The sequence below is a fragment of the Ovis aries genome, chromosome 5, assembly GCF_016772045.2.
Source record: "Ovis aries strain OAR_USU_Benz2616 breed Rambouillet chromosome 5, ARS-UI_Ramb_v3.0, whole genome shotgun sequence".
NCBI lineage: Eukaryota > Metazoa > Chordata > Mammalia > Artiodactyla > Bovidae > Ovis > Ovis aries.
This window is the reverse complement of record NC_056058.1, coordinates 50184546-50197590: the sequence shown is the minus strand read 5'-3', so window position 1 is coordinate 50197590 and position 13045 is coordinate 50184546. Positions and strand designations below refer to the sequence as shown.

At 38.8% G+C, this 13045-nt stretch overlaps 1 protein-coding gene across 20 annotated transcripts in view; it reads right to left on the bottom strand.

Moving 5' to 3' along the window:
* LOC101105495 (protocadherin gamma-C4) overlaps positions 1 to 13045 on the bottom strand; it is a 171618-nt gene that overhangs the window by 54450 nt on the left and 104123 nt on the right. Inside the window, exon 1 of one of the 20 annotated variants that reach the window (XM_042250592.2) lies at positions 11447 to 11804. The exons of the other annotated variants lie outside the window; for them this stretch is intronic. Coding sequence (XP_042106526.1) covers positions 11447 to 11449 — 3 coding nt within the window. The 5' untranslated portion in view covers positions 11450 to 11804. Of the gene's footprint in view, positions 1 to 11446; positions 11805 to 13045 lie in introns of those variants that run through there. 20 annotated transcript variants of the gene reach the window in all.

Below are 13045 nucleotides of genomic sequence, written 5' to 3'. Positions count from 1 at the left end.
GTGACAATATCAAATGCTGGTAAAAAAATATGGGGAAAACTGGATCTCTCATCAATTGCTGTTGGGACTCTAATGGTAAAATCCTGTGGAAACTAAACATAGGCTTACCATCTGATACAGCAATTGCACTTCTGGGCATATATGCTATAGAAATATAACATATCACAAAAACTTGTACACAATGTTCATAGCAGCTTATTTGTAATAGCCCCCAATTGGAAACAACCTAGACTTCTTCCAAGAGGTGAAGTTAAACTGTGGTTTATCCCTAATGGGATACTACTCAGCAGTAAAAAGAAACATTGATTTTGATACCTGCAACAACATTGAAGGATCTTAAGAGCATTATGTTGAGTAAAAAAAAAAAAAGTTAATCTCAAAATGTTACATAGTATACACTACCATTTATATAATGGTATATATAGAATGACAAGATTATAGGAATGGTAAACTGATTAGTTGCCACTGGGGGTTAGGGTAATATGAGTAATATGAGGCAGTTCTTTGCAGTGATGGAATAATTCTGTATTTGATTGTGGTGGTAGTTACATAAATACATGCAGATGATAAATTTGCATAGAACTATACATATACATACACAAATGAATACATGTAAAAATTGCTGAAATTTGAATAAGGTCTGTAGATTATAGTAATGTTAATTTCCTGGCTTTGATAAACTAAAAAGAAAGATACTACTAGAGGAAGCTGGGTGATGAATACTTGGGACCTCTCTGTACTGTCTTTGCAACTTCCTGTGAGTCTATAATGATTTTTAAATAAAAGCTTTTAAAAGTACATGTACTTGGGACTTCCCTGGTGGTCCAGTGGTTAAGACTCTGAGCTTCCAATGGAGGTGGGATGGGTTCAATCCCTGGGTGGGGAACTAAGATCCCACATGCTGCATGTCCAATAAATAAATAAAATGTTAAGAAAAGTATATGTACCAAACAATATAGCTTAACAGATGAAACAACAAATGAATCAAAACTGATATAATTGGACAGAGAAAGAGAAATCTATATTTTTAGTTAGAGATTTCGTCTCTCCTCTGTCAGTGATAGAGTACACAAAAATCAGTAAAGATACAGAAGGCCTGAATGACACAATCAACCAATTTGACCCAGATAACTAACAGCAGAATACACATTGTTCTCAGGTGTTTAAGAAAGATCAATCAAGACAGAGTAAATTGATGATGAAAAGTTATTTGGGCAATCCTAAAATACTTGGATGGAGAAGGCAATGGCAACCCACTCTAGTACTCTTGCCTGGAAAATCCCATGGACAGAGGAGCCTGGTAGGCTGCAATCCATGGGGTCGCACAGAGTTGGACATGACTGAAGCAACTTAGCAGCAGCAGCAGCAAAATATTTGGAAATTAAACCACACACTTTTAAATAAATCATGGGTCAAATAAGAAATTGCAGGATGTATTATAAAATATTATGAATTGAACTATAATGGAAATGTCAAATCCCAAATCAGTAGGCTGCAGCTAAAGATCAAAGAAAATTTATTTAAATACTTGTATTTTTTTAAAATACTTATATTTTTTTAAAAAAGAAAAGCCAATGATCCTAGCTACAACCTTAAGCAGTTAAATAAAAAATAGGAAATAATAAAGATGAGTAGAAATTAATGAAATGGACATGTAGAGGAAAAAAATCAATGAAACCAAAAGTTGTTACCCTAATAAAATCAGACAAAGAACTTATGAGTAAACTACAGATCAGTATATTTCATAAACATTCATGAAAAAATATACATAGTTACTATATTGAGTCCAGCAATAAACAGAAGACTAGACTATGATGACCAAGTTGAGTATATTCTAAAAATGCAAAGTTGATTAAACATTCAAAATCAGTGTGATTAATATATTTATATTTTATTTTATTAATAATGCATTCAATCGGTATATGATTAAACATTTTAAAACAACAATATTAAACATTCAAAATCAATATTAGAGTTAAATAGAAAAGTTATACGATCAGTTCAACAGATGAAAAAATTTGACAAAAATTTAACACTCATCAATGATAAACTCTCAACAAACTAGAAATAGAGGGAACTTTCTCAATCTAAGTTCACGGAGTCTTAATGTGGAAAGAGTAAATGCTTTTCCTCAGAAAAGATCAGAACCAAAACAAGGATTTCCACTCCCACCATTTATATTTAATTTTGCTCTCGAAGTATTAATCAATGCAATAGAGCAAGTGCAAGTAGACATCCTCGCTTTGTCTTAATTTGCAGAAAACATATTTGTATATGCAGAGAAACCTAAAGAATCTACCAAAAAAATTGTAGATCTAATTAGGCCACTTACTGAGCACTCAGGACAGAAGGGCAATATACAAAAATTAATTATAATTTTATATACAGCAATTATCAATTAGAAAATGAAATTTTTAAATGCTATTTAGAATAGCAGAAAACATTAAATGCATTAAATGCTAAGCAATTAATTTATCAAAACATAAGATGATGACTGACATTCAGAAATCAGCTGCATTTCTTTACACTAATGATGAAATACTGGATAGGGAATGTAAAAAAAAACTTTTTAGAATAATAAAAATAAAACCTAGGAATAAATGTGACCAAGGAGGCAAAGACTTAAACACTGAGAACTATAAAACAATAATAAAGGAAATTTAAAAAGATTCAAAGAAATGGAAAGACAACCCATTCTCTTAGATTGGAAGAATTAATATTGTTAAAATGGCAATACTCCCAAAATCAGTCTACCGATTTACTGTGACCCCTATCAACTTATCCATGACATTTTCCACAGAACTAGAAAAAATAATCCCAAACCTAAATGGAACCATAAAAGACCCAGAACTGCTACAGCAGACCTGAGGAAAAAACAAAGCAGGAGACATAACCCTCCTCAACTTCAGACCATACTACAAAGTTACAGTAATCAAAAGAATGTGGTATTGGTACAAAAACAGACATGTGGAACAGAATAGAGAGACCAGAAAGAAACACACAGGTACAGTTTTCAACAGAGGAGGCAAGAATATTAAACAGGAAGAAAGACAGTCTCTTAGCAAGTGGTGCCGGGAAAGCTGGAAAACTGCATGTAAAATCAATGAAGTTAGAATATACCCTCACATCATGCACAAAAATAAACTTAAAATGACTTAAAGACTTAAACATAAGACATGACACCATAAAACTAGAAAAGAGCATAGGGAAACATTCTCTGACATAAATCATACAAATGTTTTCTTAGGTCTGTCTTCCAAAACAACAATAAACAAATGGGATTTAATCAAACTTACAAGCTTTTGCATAGCAAGGGAAACCATAACCAAAAAAAAAAGACAATCTATGGAATGGGAGAAGATACTTGCAAATGATGCAATTGACAAGTGCTTAATTGCCAAAATGTACAAACAGCTCATACAACAACAAAAAACAGAAACCCCAATCAAAAAAACTGACATTTCTTCAAAGAAGATATACAGATGGTCAGTAGGCACATGAAAAGATGCTCAATGTGACTAATTATTAGAGAAATGCAAATCAAAACTACAAATAAGGTAACATACACCACACCAGTCAGAATGGTCATCATTTAAAAGCCTACAAATAACACATGCTGGAGAGGGTGAGGAGAAAAGGGAACCCTCCTATACTGTTGATAGGAATGCAAGTTGGTGCAGCCACTATGGAAAACAGTATTGATGTTTCTCAGAGAACTAAAAATAGCATTACCATATGATCCAGCAATGCCACCCATCAGCATATAGCCAGACAAAGTGAAAGTTGCTCAGTCGTGTTGGACTCTTTGTGACCCCCATGGACTACAGCCCACCAGGCTCCTTTATCCATGGAATTCTCCAGGCAAGAATACTGGAGTGGATTGCCATTTCATTCTTCACGAGATCTTTCCAACCCAGGGATCAAACCCAGATCTCCTACATTACAGGCAGATTCTTTAGCATCCGAGCCACCAGGGAAATACCACCATTCAAAATGATACATGCATCCTTATATTCATAGCAGCACTATTCACAAGAGACAAAACATGGAAATAACCTAAATATGTACTGATAGATGAATGGATAAAGATGTGGTAAATATATACAATGGAAGCCTCAGTTCAGTTCAGTCGCTCAGTCGTCTCCGACTCTGTGCAACCGCATGAATCACAGCACGCCAGGCCTCCCTGTTCATCACCAACTCCCAGAGTTCACTCAGACTCACGTCCATCAAGTCCGTGATGCCATCCAGCCATCTCATCCTCTGTCGTCCCCTTCTCCTCCTGCCCCCAATCCCTCCCAGCATCAGAGTCTTTTCCAATGAGTCAACTCTTCGCATGAGGTGACAAAGTACTGGAGTTTCAGCTTTAGCATTGGTCCTTCCAAAGAAATCCCAGGGCTGATCTCCTTCAGAATGGAATACTACTCAGCCATAAAAAGAAATAATACCATTTTCAGCAACATGAATGCAACTAGAGATTAGCATACTAAGTGAAGTCAGTCAGAAAGATGGTATCATATGGTATCACTTCTATGCGGAACCTAAAATATGGCACAAGTGAACCTATCTACAAAACAGAAACAGACTCACAGACATAGAGATCAGACGTGGTTGCCAAGGGGGATGGGAGGAGGGAGAGGGATGGATTAGGAGTTTGCGATTGGTAGGTGCAAACTATTACATTTAAAATAGATAAACTAGGTCCTACTGTATAGTACAGGAAACTACATCCAATTTCCATTATGGTTTATCTCAAAAGAGTATAAAAAAAGAATGCATATGTGTGTTTAACAGTCACTTTCCTGTGCAGCAGAGGTTGGCACAACATCTGACGTGCTGCGATTCATGGGGTCACAAAGAGTCGGACATGACTGAGCAACTGAACTGAACTGATACTTCAAAAAAAAAAAAAAAACAGAACATAAGATGATCTGCACACTGAAAATCACAAAATACCGCTTAGAAAAATGAAAGCGTTCTTAAGAGACATTTCATGTTCATGGATTGAAAAATTTAATAGCTACTTTTTCCCAAATTGAAGCTATAGATTCAATGAAACCCTAATCAAAATCCAGAAGCTTTTTTTTTAAGTGACAGGATGATGACAAAATTTATTATATAAAATTAAAATATCTAGAATAGCAAAAACAATTTTGAAAAGGAAAACAAAATTGGAGAATACTACCTGATTTCAAGGCTTTATTACAATGCTACAAATATATATGCATTAGAACAAGAGATTCCAGAAATCTATGGTCAAAATATTTTTAAGGAAGGTGCCAAGATTGTTTAATGGGGAACTGATAGTGTTCTCAGTAAAATTTTTCAAAGGGACAACTCACTATCCCTTGAGAAAAATATAAAACTTTACTCTTACTTCACACCATATACAAGCATAAACATGAAACGAATTGCAGACCAAACTATAAATGATAACACTATAAAATTTCTGAAGGAAAATACAGGAGAAAATAAGAACTTTCAACAGCCAAAGACTTCTTAAACAGAACATAAGTAATACAATTATAAAAGAAATTGCTAAACTGAGTTTTATCAAAATTACAACTTTGACTCTTCAAAAGATACTAAGAAAATGAAAAGTCAGCCTTTAAGACAAGTCACAATAACCACAAAACATGTGCTAAAAAACTCAGATACAGAATATATTTTTTGAAAACTTTCATAACTCAATTTTAAGAAGACAACTCAGATAGTGATGAACAAAAGATCCAAACAGTCTTCAAGAAGAAAACATACAAATAGCTAATAAAGGGGCTTCCCTGGTGGCACAGTGGGTGGGAGTCCACCTGCTAATGCGGGAGACACAGGTTCGATGCCTGTTCTGGGAGGATTCTACATACCGTGCAGCAACTAAGCCTGTGTGCCACAACTACTGAGCCCAAGCTCTAGAGCCCATGTGTCTCAGCTACTGGAGTCTGCATGCTCTAGGGTCAACTAATGAGCCCCTGTGCTGCAGCTACTGAAGCCCACTCAACCCAGAGCCAGCAAGCCGCAGCTACAGAGCCCACACGCTGCAACTTCTGAAGCCTGTGAGACCTAGAGCCCATGCTCTACAACAAGAGGATCCACTGCAATGAGAAGCCCGCACACTGCAGCTAGAGAGCAGCTTCCACTCTCTGCAAGTAGGGAAAGCCCGGGCACAGAAACAAAGACCCAGCACAACCAAAAACTAACTAATTTTTTAAAAAAGGAAAAATAGCTAATAAACACATGAAAAGATATTCAATATCTTTATTCAACAGGAAAACAAAGTCACAATGATAGAGTACTACACACCCACTACAGTGGCTAAAATTTAAAAGTCTGGCAATGGGAAGCATCGGTGATGATATGAGGCATGTGGAACTCTCTAACACTCCTGATGTGAATGCAGAGTGATATCACTGCTTTGAAAACCAGTTTTGAAACTTCTTCTAAAGCTAAATATAAACTTTCTGTATTATATGACCCAGCAATCATGCTTTTAGTTATTTATCCAAGAAATAAAACACACACACACACACACACACATATATATATATATATATATTTTTTTTTTACAAAAAGAGGTTGCTGTGCTGTGCTTAGCCATGTCTGACTCCTTGCAACTCCATGGACTGTAGCCTATCAGGCTCTTCTGTCCACGGAATTTTCCAGGCAAGAACACTGGAGTGGGTTGCCATTTCCTATTCCAGGGGATCTTCCTGATCCAAGGATGAAACCTGTGTTTCTTGTGTTTTCTACACTGGCAGGCAGATTCTTTACCTCTGTGCCACCTTGGAAGACCACTGTGCCACACAGAAAAAGACTTGTACAATAAATGTTCATATAACCTTAATCCAGAACACCACCAAACTGAGAACAACCCAATTGTCCATCAACAGGTGAGTGGATACACAAATTGTGATATTTACATAATGCAACATGCATATGTGTGCATGCTCAGTCGTGTCCGACTCTGCTAGCTCATCGTGTTCCTCTGCCTGTGGAATTTTCCAGGCAAGAATACAGAAGTGGGTGCCATCCCTTTCTCCAGGTGATCTTTCCCATCCAGGGGTCAAACCCACATCTCCTGCATTGGCAGGGAGAGTCTTTACCACTGAGCCACCAGGGAAGCCTACATAACACAATACTGCTCAGCAATAAAACGGAACAAGCTACTGGTACATGCAACAGTATGAATGAATTCCAAACATATGTTGAGTAAAAGAAGGCAGATACAAACGAGTACATATTGTAGGATTCCATTTAAATAAAATTCTGGATCGCAGTGACAGGAAGCAGATCAGTATTGGCCTGGAGCCGGGGATGTGAGGATCTGATTCTGAAGGAGCATGAAAGAACTTTCTAATGTTACAGAAATGTTCTATATTTTGATTATAGCAGTGGTCACACAGGTGTAACTATCTGTCAAAATCCACCTTGGCTGTATAATTGTAAAAGGTACATTACACACACACACACACACACACACACATATAATACTGCAATGAAATTGACTTTTAAAAAATTTTAAAGCAAAGTTCAAAAGAGTACATACAATCAGCTCTCACTCTGCAAGGCAGTGCTGGACTGTAAAAATGACCATGTAAGCTGAAACTGTGTAAAGTGACCTTAATAAACAATGTGGGGAAATATGATTATTCCATGATCTTTACAATTTTTAAAATGACATCATTAAAGAATCCCTTGTAGGGACATTAAACAGCAATATTTAATTACCACATCATAATCTAAAACACTAGAACCAATGAGAATTAAAGGGCTTTATTTCTTAATAAAAATCTTATCAGACTTCTCTGTTGGTCCAGTGGTAATGAATCCATCTGCCAACACAGGGGACATAGGTTCTATCCCTGGTCTGGGAAGATTCCACATGCCCTGGGGCAACTAAGCCTATCCGCCACAACTCCTGAAGCCCAAGTGCCCTAGAGCCTGTGCTCCACAAGAGAAGCTACCTCAACAAGAGCAAGTCCACGCACAGCAATGAAGACCCAACACAGCCAAAACACAAAAACTTATCAAGAAGAGTTTGAAGACGGTTTGGCTTCTTCTCATCCTATAACTTACAGAGCAAGCATCTTTTCTATGCCTTGCCCAACTGTCATACACCTTTTAATGCTTGGATCAACTTCCAACGTTATATGTGTCCTTTGAGCTTTCAAAGTCAGAAGTATCTCTCCGAGAGTTCCTGTAATGTGAACATTCTGCTGGTGGTGTACTTTTCCTGAGCATCTTCACTGTTTTATCACAGCCACTGTCCTCACTTGTGTTATTATGTTCACCTCCACTAGCTTCCTTTGGCTGTATTTCTCAAGACTCTTAAAGGCAAGTGTCAACATTTCTGTGGTCACCATTTATTCTGTAACTCTCTGTTCAATTCAGATTTTACTGAGAGTCTTAACACTTTTGTTTCTTGGCTGCACTTTCATTTTTGTCGGTCAATTCCCTCCATACATTTTTGTACAGTGTCACGTGGTTTTATCACTGGGAGACAAGAAGCCAACACAAGTGTATGCTCTGCTATTTGTGCATGAGCTAAATGACGGATGCACAATGACCTGTCACTATCTGACTGGAAGAAGCCACGTGACTGGTCACTGAGCATGGTGCACATTTATTATTTGCAAAGTAATCTGTGGACAAAAGGGTCAACAGCAAAATTTGTACTTTATGCAATTACTCAGTTAATATAGAACTGGACATGGAACAACAGACTGGTTCCAAATAGGAAAAGGAGTACGTCAAGGCTGTATATTGTCACCCTGCTTATTTAACTTATATGCAGAGTACATCATGAGAAACACTGGGCTGGAAGAAGCACAAGCTGCAATCAAGATTGCCGGGAGAAATATCAATAACCTCAGATATGCAGATGACACCACCCTTATGGCAAAGTGAAGAGGAACTAAAAAGCCTCTTGATGAAAGTGAAAGAGGAGAGTGAACAAGCTGGCTTATAGCTCAACATTTAGAAAACTAAGATCATAGCATCCAGTCCCATTACTTCATGGCAAATAGATGGGGAAATTCAGTGGGAACAGTGTCAGACTTTATTTTGGCGGGCTCCAAAATCACTTCAGATGGTGACTGCAGCCATGAAATTAAAAGACGCTTACTCCTTGGAAGAAAAGTTATGACCAACCTAGATAGCATATTGAAAAGCAGAGACATAACTTTGCCAACAAAGGTCCATCTAGTCAAGGCTATGGTTTTTCCAATGGTCATGTATGGATGTGAGAGTTGGACTGTGAAGAAGGCTGACCGCCAAAGAATTGATGCTTTTGAACTGTGGTGTTAGAGAAGACTCTTGAAGAGTCCCTTGGACTGCAAGGAGATCCAATCAGTCCATTCTAAAAGAGATCAGCCCTGGGTGTTCCTTGGAAGGAATGATGCTGAAGCTGAAACTCCAGTATTTTGGCCACCTCATGTGAAGAGTTGACTCATTGGAAAAGACTCTAATGCTGGGAGGGATTGGGGGCAGGAGGAGAAAGGGACGAGGGAGGATGAGATGGCTGGATGGCATCACCAACTCGATGGACGTGAGTTTGAGTGAACTCCGGGAGATGATGATGGACAGGGAGGCCTGGCATGCTGTGATTCATGGGGTCGCAAAGAGTTGGACACAACTGAGCGACTGAACTGAACTGATACTATGGAGACAGTGACTTAAGAATGAGGCAGAAGAGATAAACGAGGAGTGACAATTTCCTGAGTATAACTTAAAACAAATAGTTTTGATTTTAATTGTGTAAATGCTTTACATATTCAAAAATACTAATCAGCACTCATCAATTTTAGAGTGTGGAAAAACTAAAATTGCATGCAATAGAAACAAATACACTTAATTTTATTTCAAATGAATAACGTAAGCATATTACAAGTAACTTTGAGCACAGTACTTTGACTGATAGAAGCCAGATTCCTGGAGGAGGAAATGGCAACCCAATCCAGTATTCCTTCCTTGAAAATTCCATGGAGAGGAAAGCCTGGTGGGTCACAAAGAGTCAGACACAACTGAGCACATACGCACACAAACATACGCAAAAGGTGCACACGACAAGGAACTAAGGCAGGACTCGAGCCAACAGCCAGCAAGAAGCTGAGGCCCTCATTCCAGCAACCTCTGAGGAATTAAACCAAACTCAGACTCCTGGTCACAAAATGTTTACGATAATAAATGTTTGTTAAGTCTTTAAGTCTTGAGCTAATTTGTTACACAGCAATGGACAACTAATACACTACCCAAAAAGGCCTACTTTAGATACAATCACAAGGAAGCATAAAACAAACCAAAATTAAGGGCATCCTATGAATCCATGACTTGTTGTTTTTTGAAAATATCAGTGCAAGACAAAGCAAGGCTGAAGAACTGTTTCAGATTAAGGTAAACTAGAGAGACATGACAACTAAATGCAATGTGTGCACCTGGACTTGAAAGAATTACTGTAAAGTATGGGTAAAATTTGAATATACAAAGTACAGACAATCATATTGTATCAATGTTAAACATTCTGATTTTCGTTATTGATATTCAGTTATCTAAAGAATGTCTTGTTAGAAAACACATAATGAAGTGCTCAGAAATAATGAGACATATCTACAAGTTATTCTCAAATGACTCATAAAAATAGTAACGTGTACAGACATAAATAGGTATACACACATGTGTACACACACATATGAATGACAAAGAGAGAAATGATACAGGAAATGTAGCAAAAGACAAAATATTAACAAGTGGGTAGGGGCTTCCCTAATTGTCCAGGGCTAAGACTCCACGCTACCAATGCAGGAGGCCCAGGTTCTATCCCTGGTCAGGGAACTAGATCCTGCATGCCACAGCTAGAGATCCCACACACCCCAATGAAGATTAAAGCTCCCACGTCCTACAACAAAGCCAAACAAATAAACATTTAAAACCAGGAAGTAGGTAAATCGTATACAACTTTTTGTACAATTCTTGCAACCCTTTGGTAAATTTGAAATATTTCTAAATAAAAAGTTTAAAAACACTTGCTGTGAAGGTACCTATTACAAGCCTATTTTTTTCCTTTGACACAGCAATTCCACTTCTGAAAAGTTATCCCACAAATTTACTGTAACATACAAAATAATGTAGGTACAAGGCTATTCAACTCAGCTGTTTGTAATGTTTGAAGACTGGAACAATCCATGTATCAATTTATTAACCAGGAGACTGATTAACAGCACAACAGAACACTAAGCAGGTGTTTAAAAAAAAAACTTTTTAGTGTATTAATATGAAAATATTTTTCAAGGATACATTTTGAGGAGTGAAGAAAGCAAGATGTAAAACAGTGTACAGTATGTTATCTCTTTTGTAAGAAAAGTGGGGAAATAAAAACACATATCCATAATTCACCCATATTTGTATAAAGAAACGCTGAAAGGATACTTAAGAAACTAATTAAGTTTCCCTTTACCATGTTAGGCTGCAGCCCGCAGGCCTATTAGCTCTGCAGTTGCCCAGCTGCGAAAGTGAAGAAAGTCCGGAGACCGTGACAGAGACATCAACAATTTGTTGGACAGGGAATTTTAGAAGTCAGAAGGTCGTGGAGCAACACCCCACTGTGAACAGCACACAGCAGTCAGGACTTGGCAACAACTTCGCTGCTGCTGCTGCTGCTAAGTCGCTTCAGTCGTGTCCGACTGTTAGCGACCCCATGGACTGCAGCCTACCAGACTCCTCCGTCCATGGGATTTTTTCAGGCAAGAGTACTGGAGTGGGGTGCCATTGCCTTCTCGGAACAACGTCGCTACTCACAGGAAATGGAGGCTACCATTTATAGGGGGGAAATGACGTCAGGTTGGCTTATCAGTTACCAGGGAAACCAGCTAATGGGGCAGGGGGCAAGCACTTAGCTACTGATTAAACCCTATGATTAAGACGAGTGGATACACGTGAGTAGGGGGTAAGCGATGCCCGGACTGGTAAAACAGCAGATGGACTGAGCAAGAAAACAGCCGTCCTGAGTGCCCTGATCATATACTCCGCCCCTACATACTCGACATGACCCTTACAACTTGGTCCACCCTCTCTTCCAGGATATTCCTGGGATCAGGTACGCGGAAGTGCACTGCAACCACATACCACAAACGCAATACTGCAGCTAAACACTATCAAGAGTGAGATACCTAGTATGGCAAAAATAGTCATTCGCCAGGATAGGGGCAAATTCTAGAGCCAAGTGCTTACCAGGTCGATGGAGAAGGAATCTATGGTCGTGTTGTTCTGGTCTAAAGCTTTCATAGCAGAGGAAATACTGTGGGAGTCACCAGGCATATACACAACACTGAGTTTGAATGAAAGCACAGGTCCCACCTTGTGCTGCTGTTAGCATGTCCAGAGCCATCCTGTTTTGAAGGACCACTTGTGTCATTGGTGCGTCTCCTCAGACAGGAGAGTTATTGCATGTCTAGTATTATTTAAGGCATGTATGTTTAGCCAGTACTTCTACTTTCTACTCTACATCAATAGAGGCATCTCCCTGCACAGCCAGCAATAAGACACATTTCATAGCGAGGCCACCGCTGTTGCCCAGTCTGTGAACAGATTCCCTCTGCTCCGCCTAGGGATAAATGTAAGATGTTTAATAGGCTGCCGCTGCTGCTGCTAAGTCACTTCAGTCGTGTCTGATTCTGTGCGACCCCACAGATGGCACCCCACCAGGCTCCCCCGTCCCTGGGATTCTCCAGGCGAGAACACTGGAGCGGGTTGCCATTTCCTTCTCCAATGCATGAAAGTGAAAAGTGAAAGTGAAGTCACTCAGTCGTTTGTCCGACTCCTAGCGACTCCATGGACTGCAGCCTACCAGGCTCCTCCGTCCTTGGGATTTTCCAGGCTAGAGTACTGGAGTGGGTTGCCATTGCCTTCTGTTTAATAGGCACGGTACAGAAAATATCATGACCTTTGAGCAAAATACAAGCAGTAACAACACTGAGATAATACTAGCCCTGCCTGAGTTTTTGGTCTTGGCTTGTCCTCTCTCAGCATCCCCAGCTGTGCTGAGTACTGAAGAGGA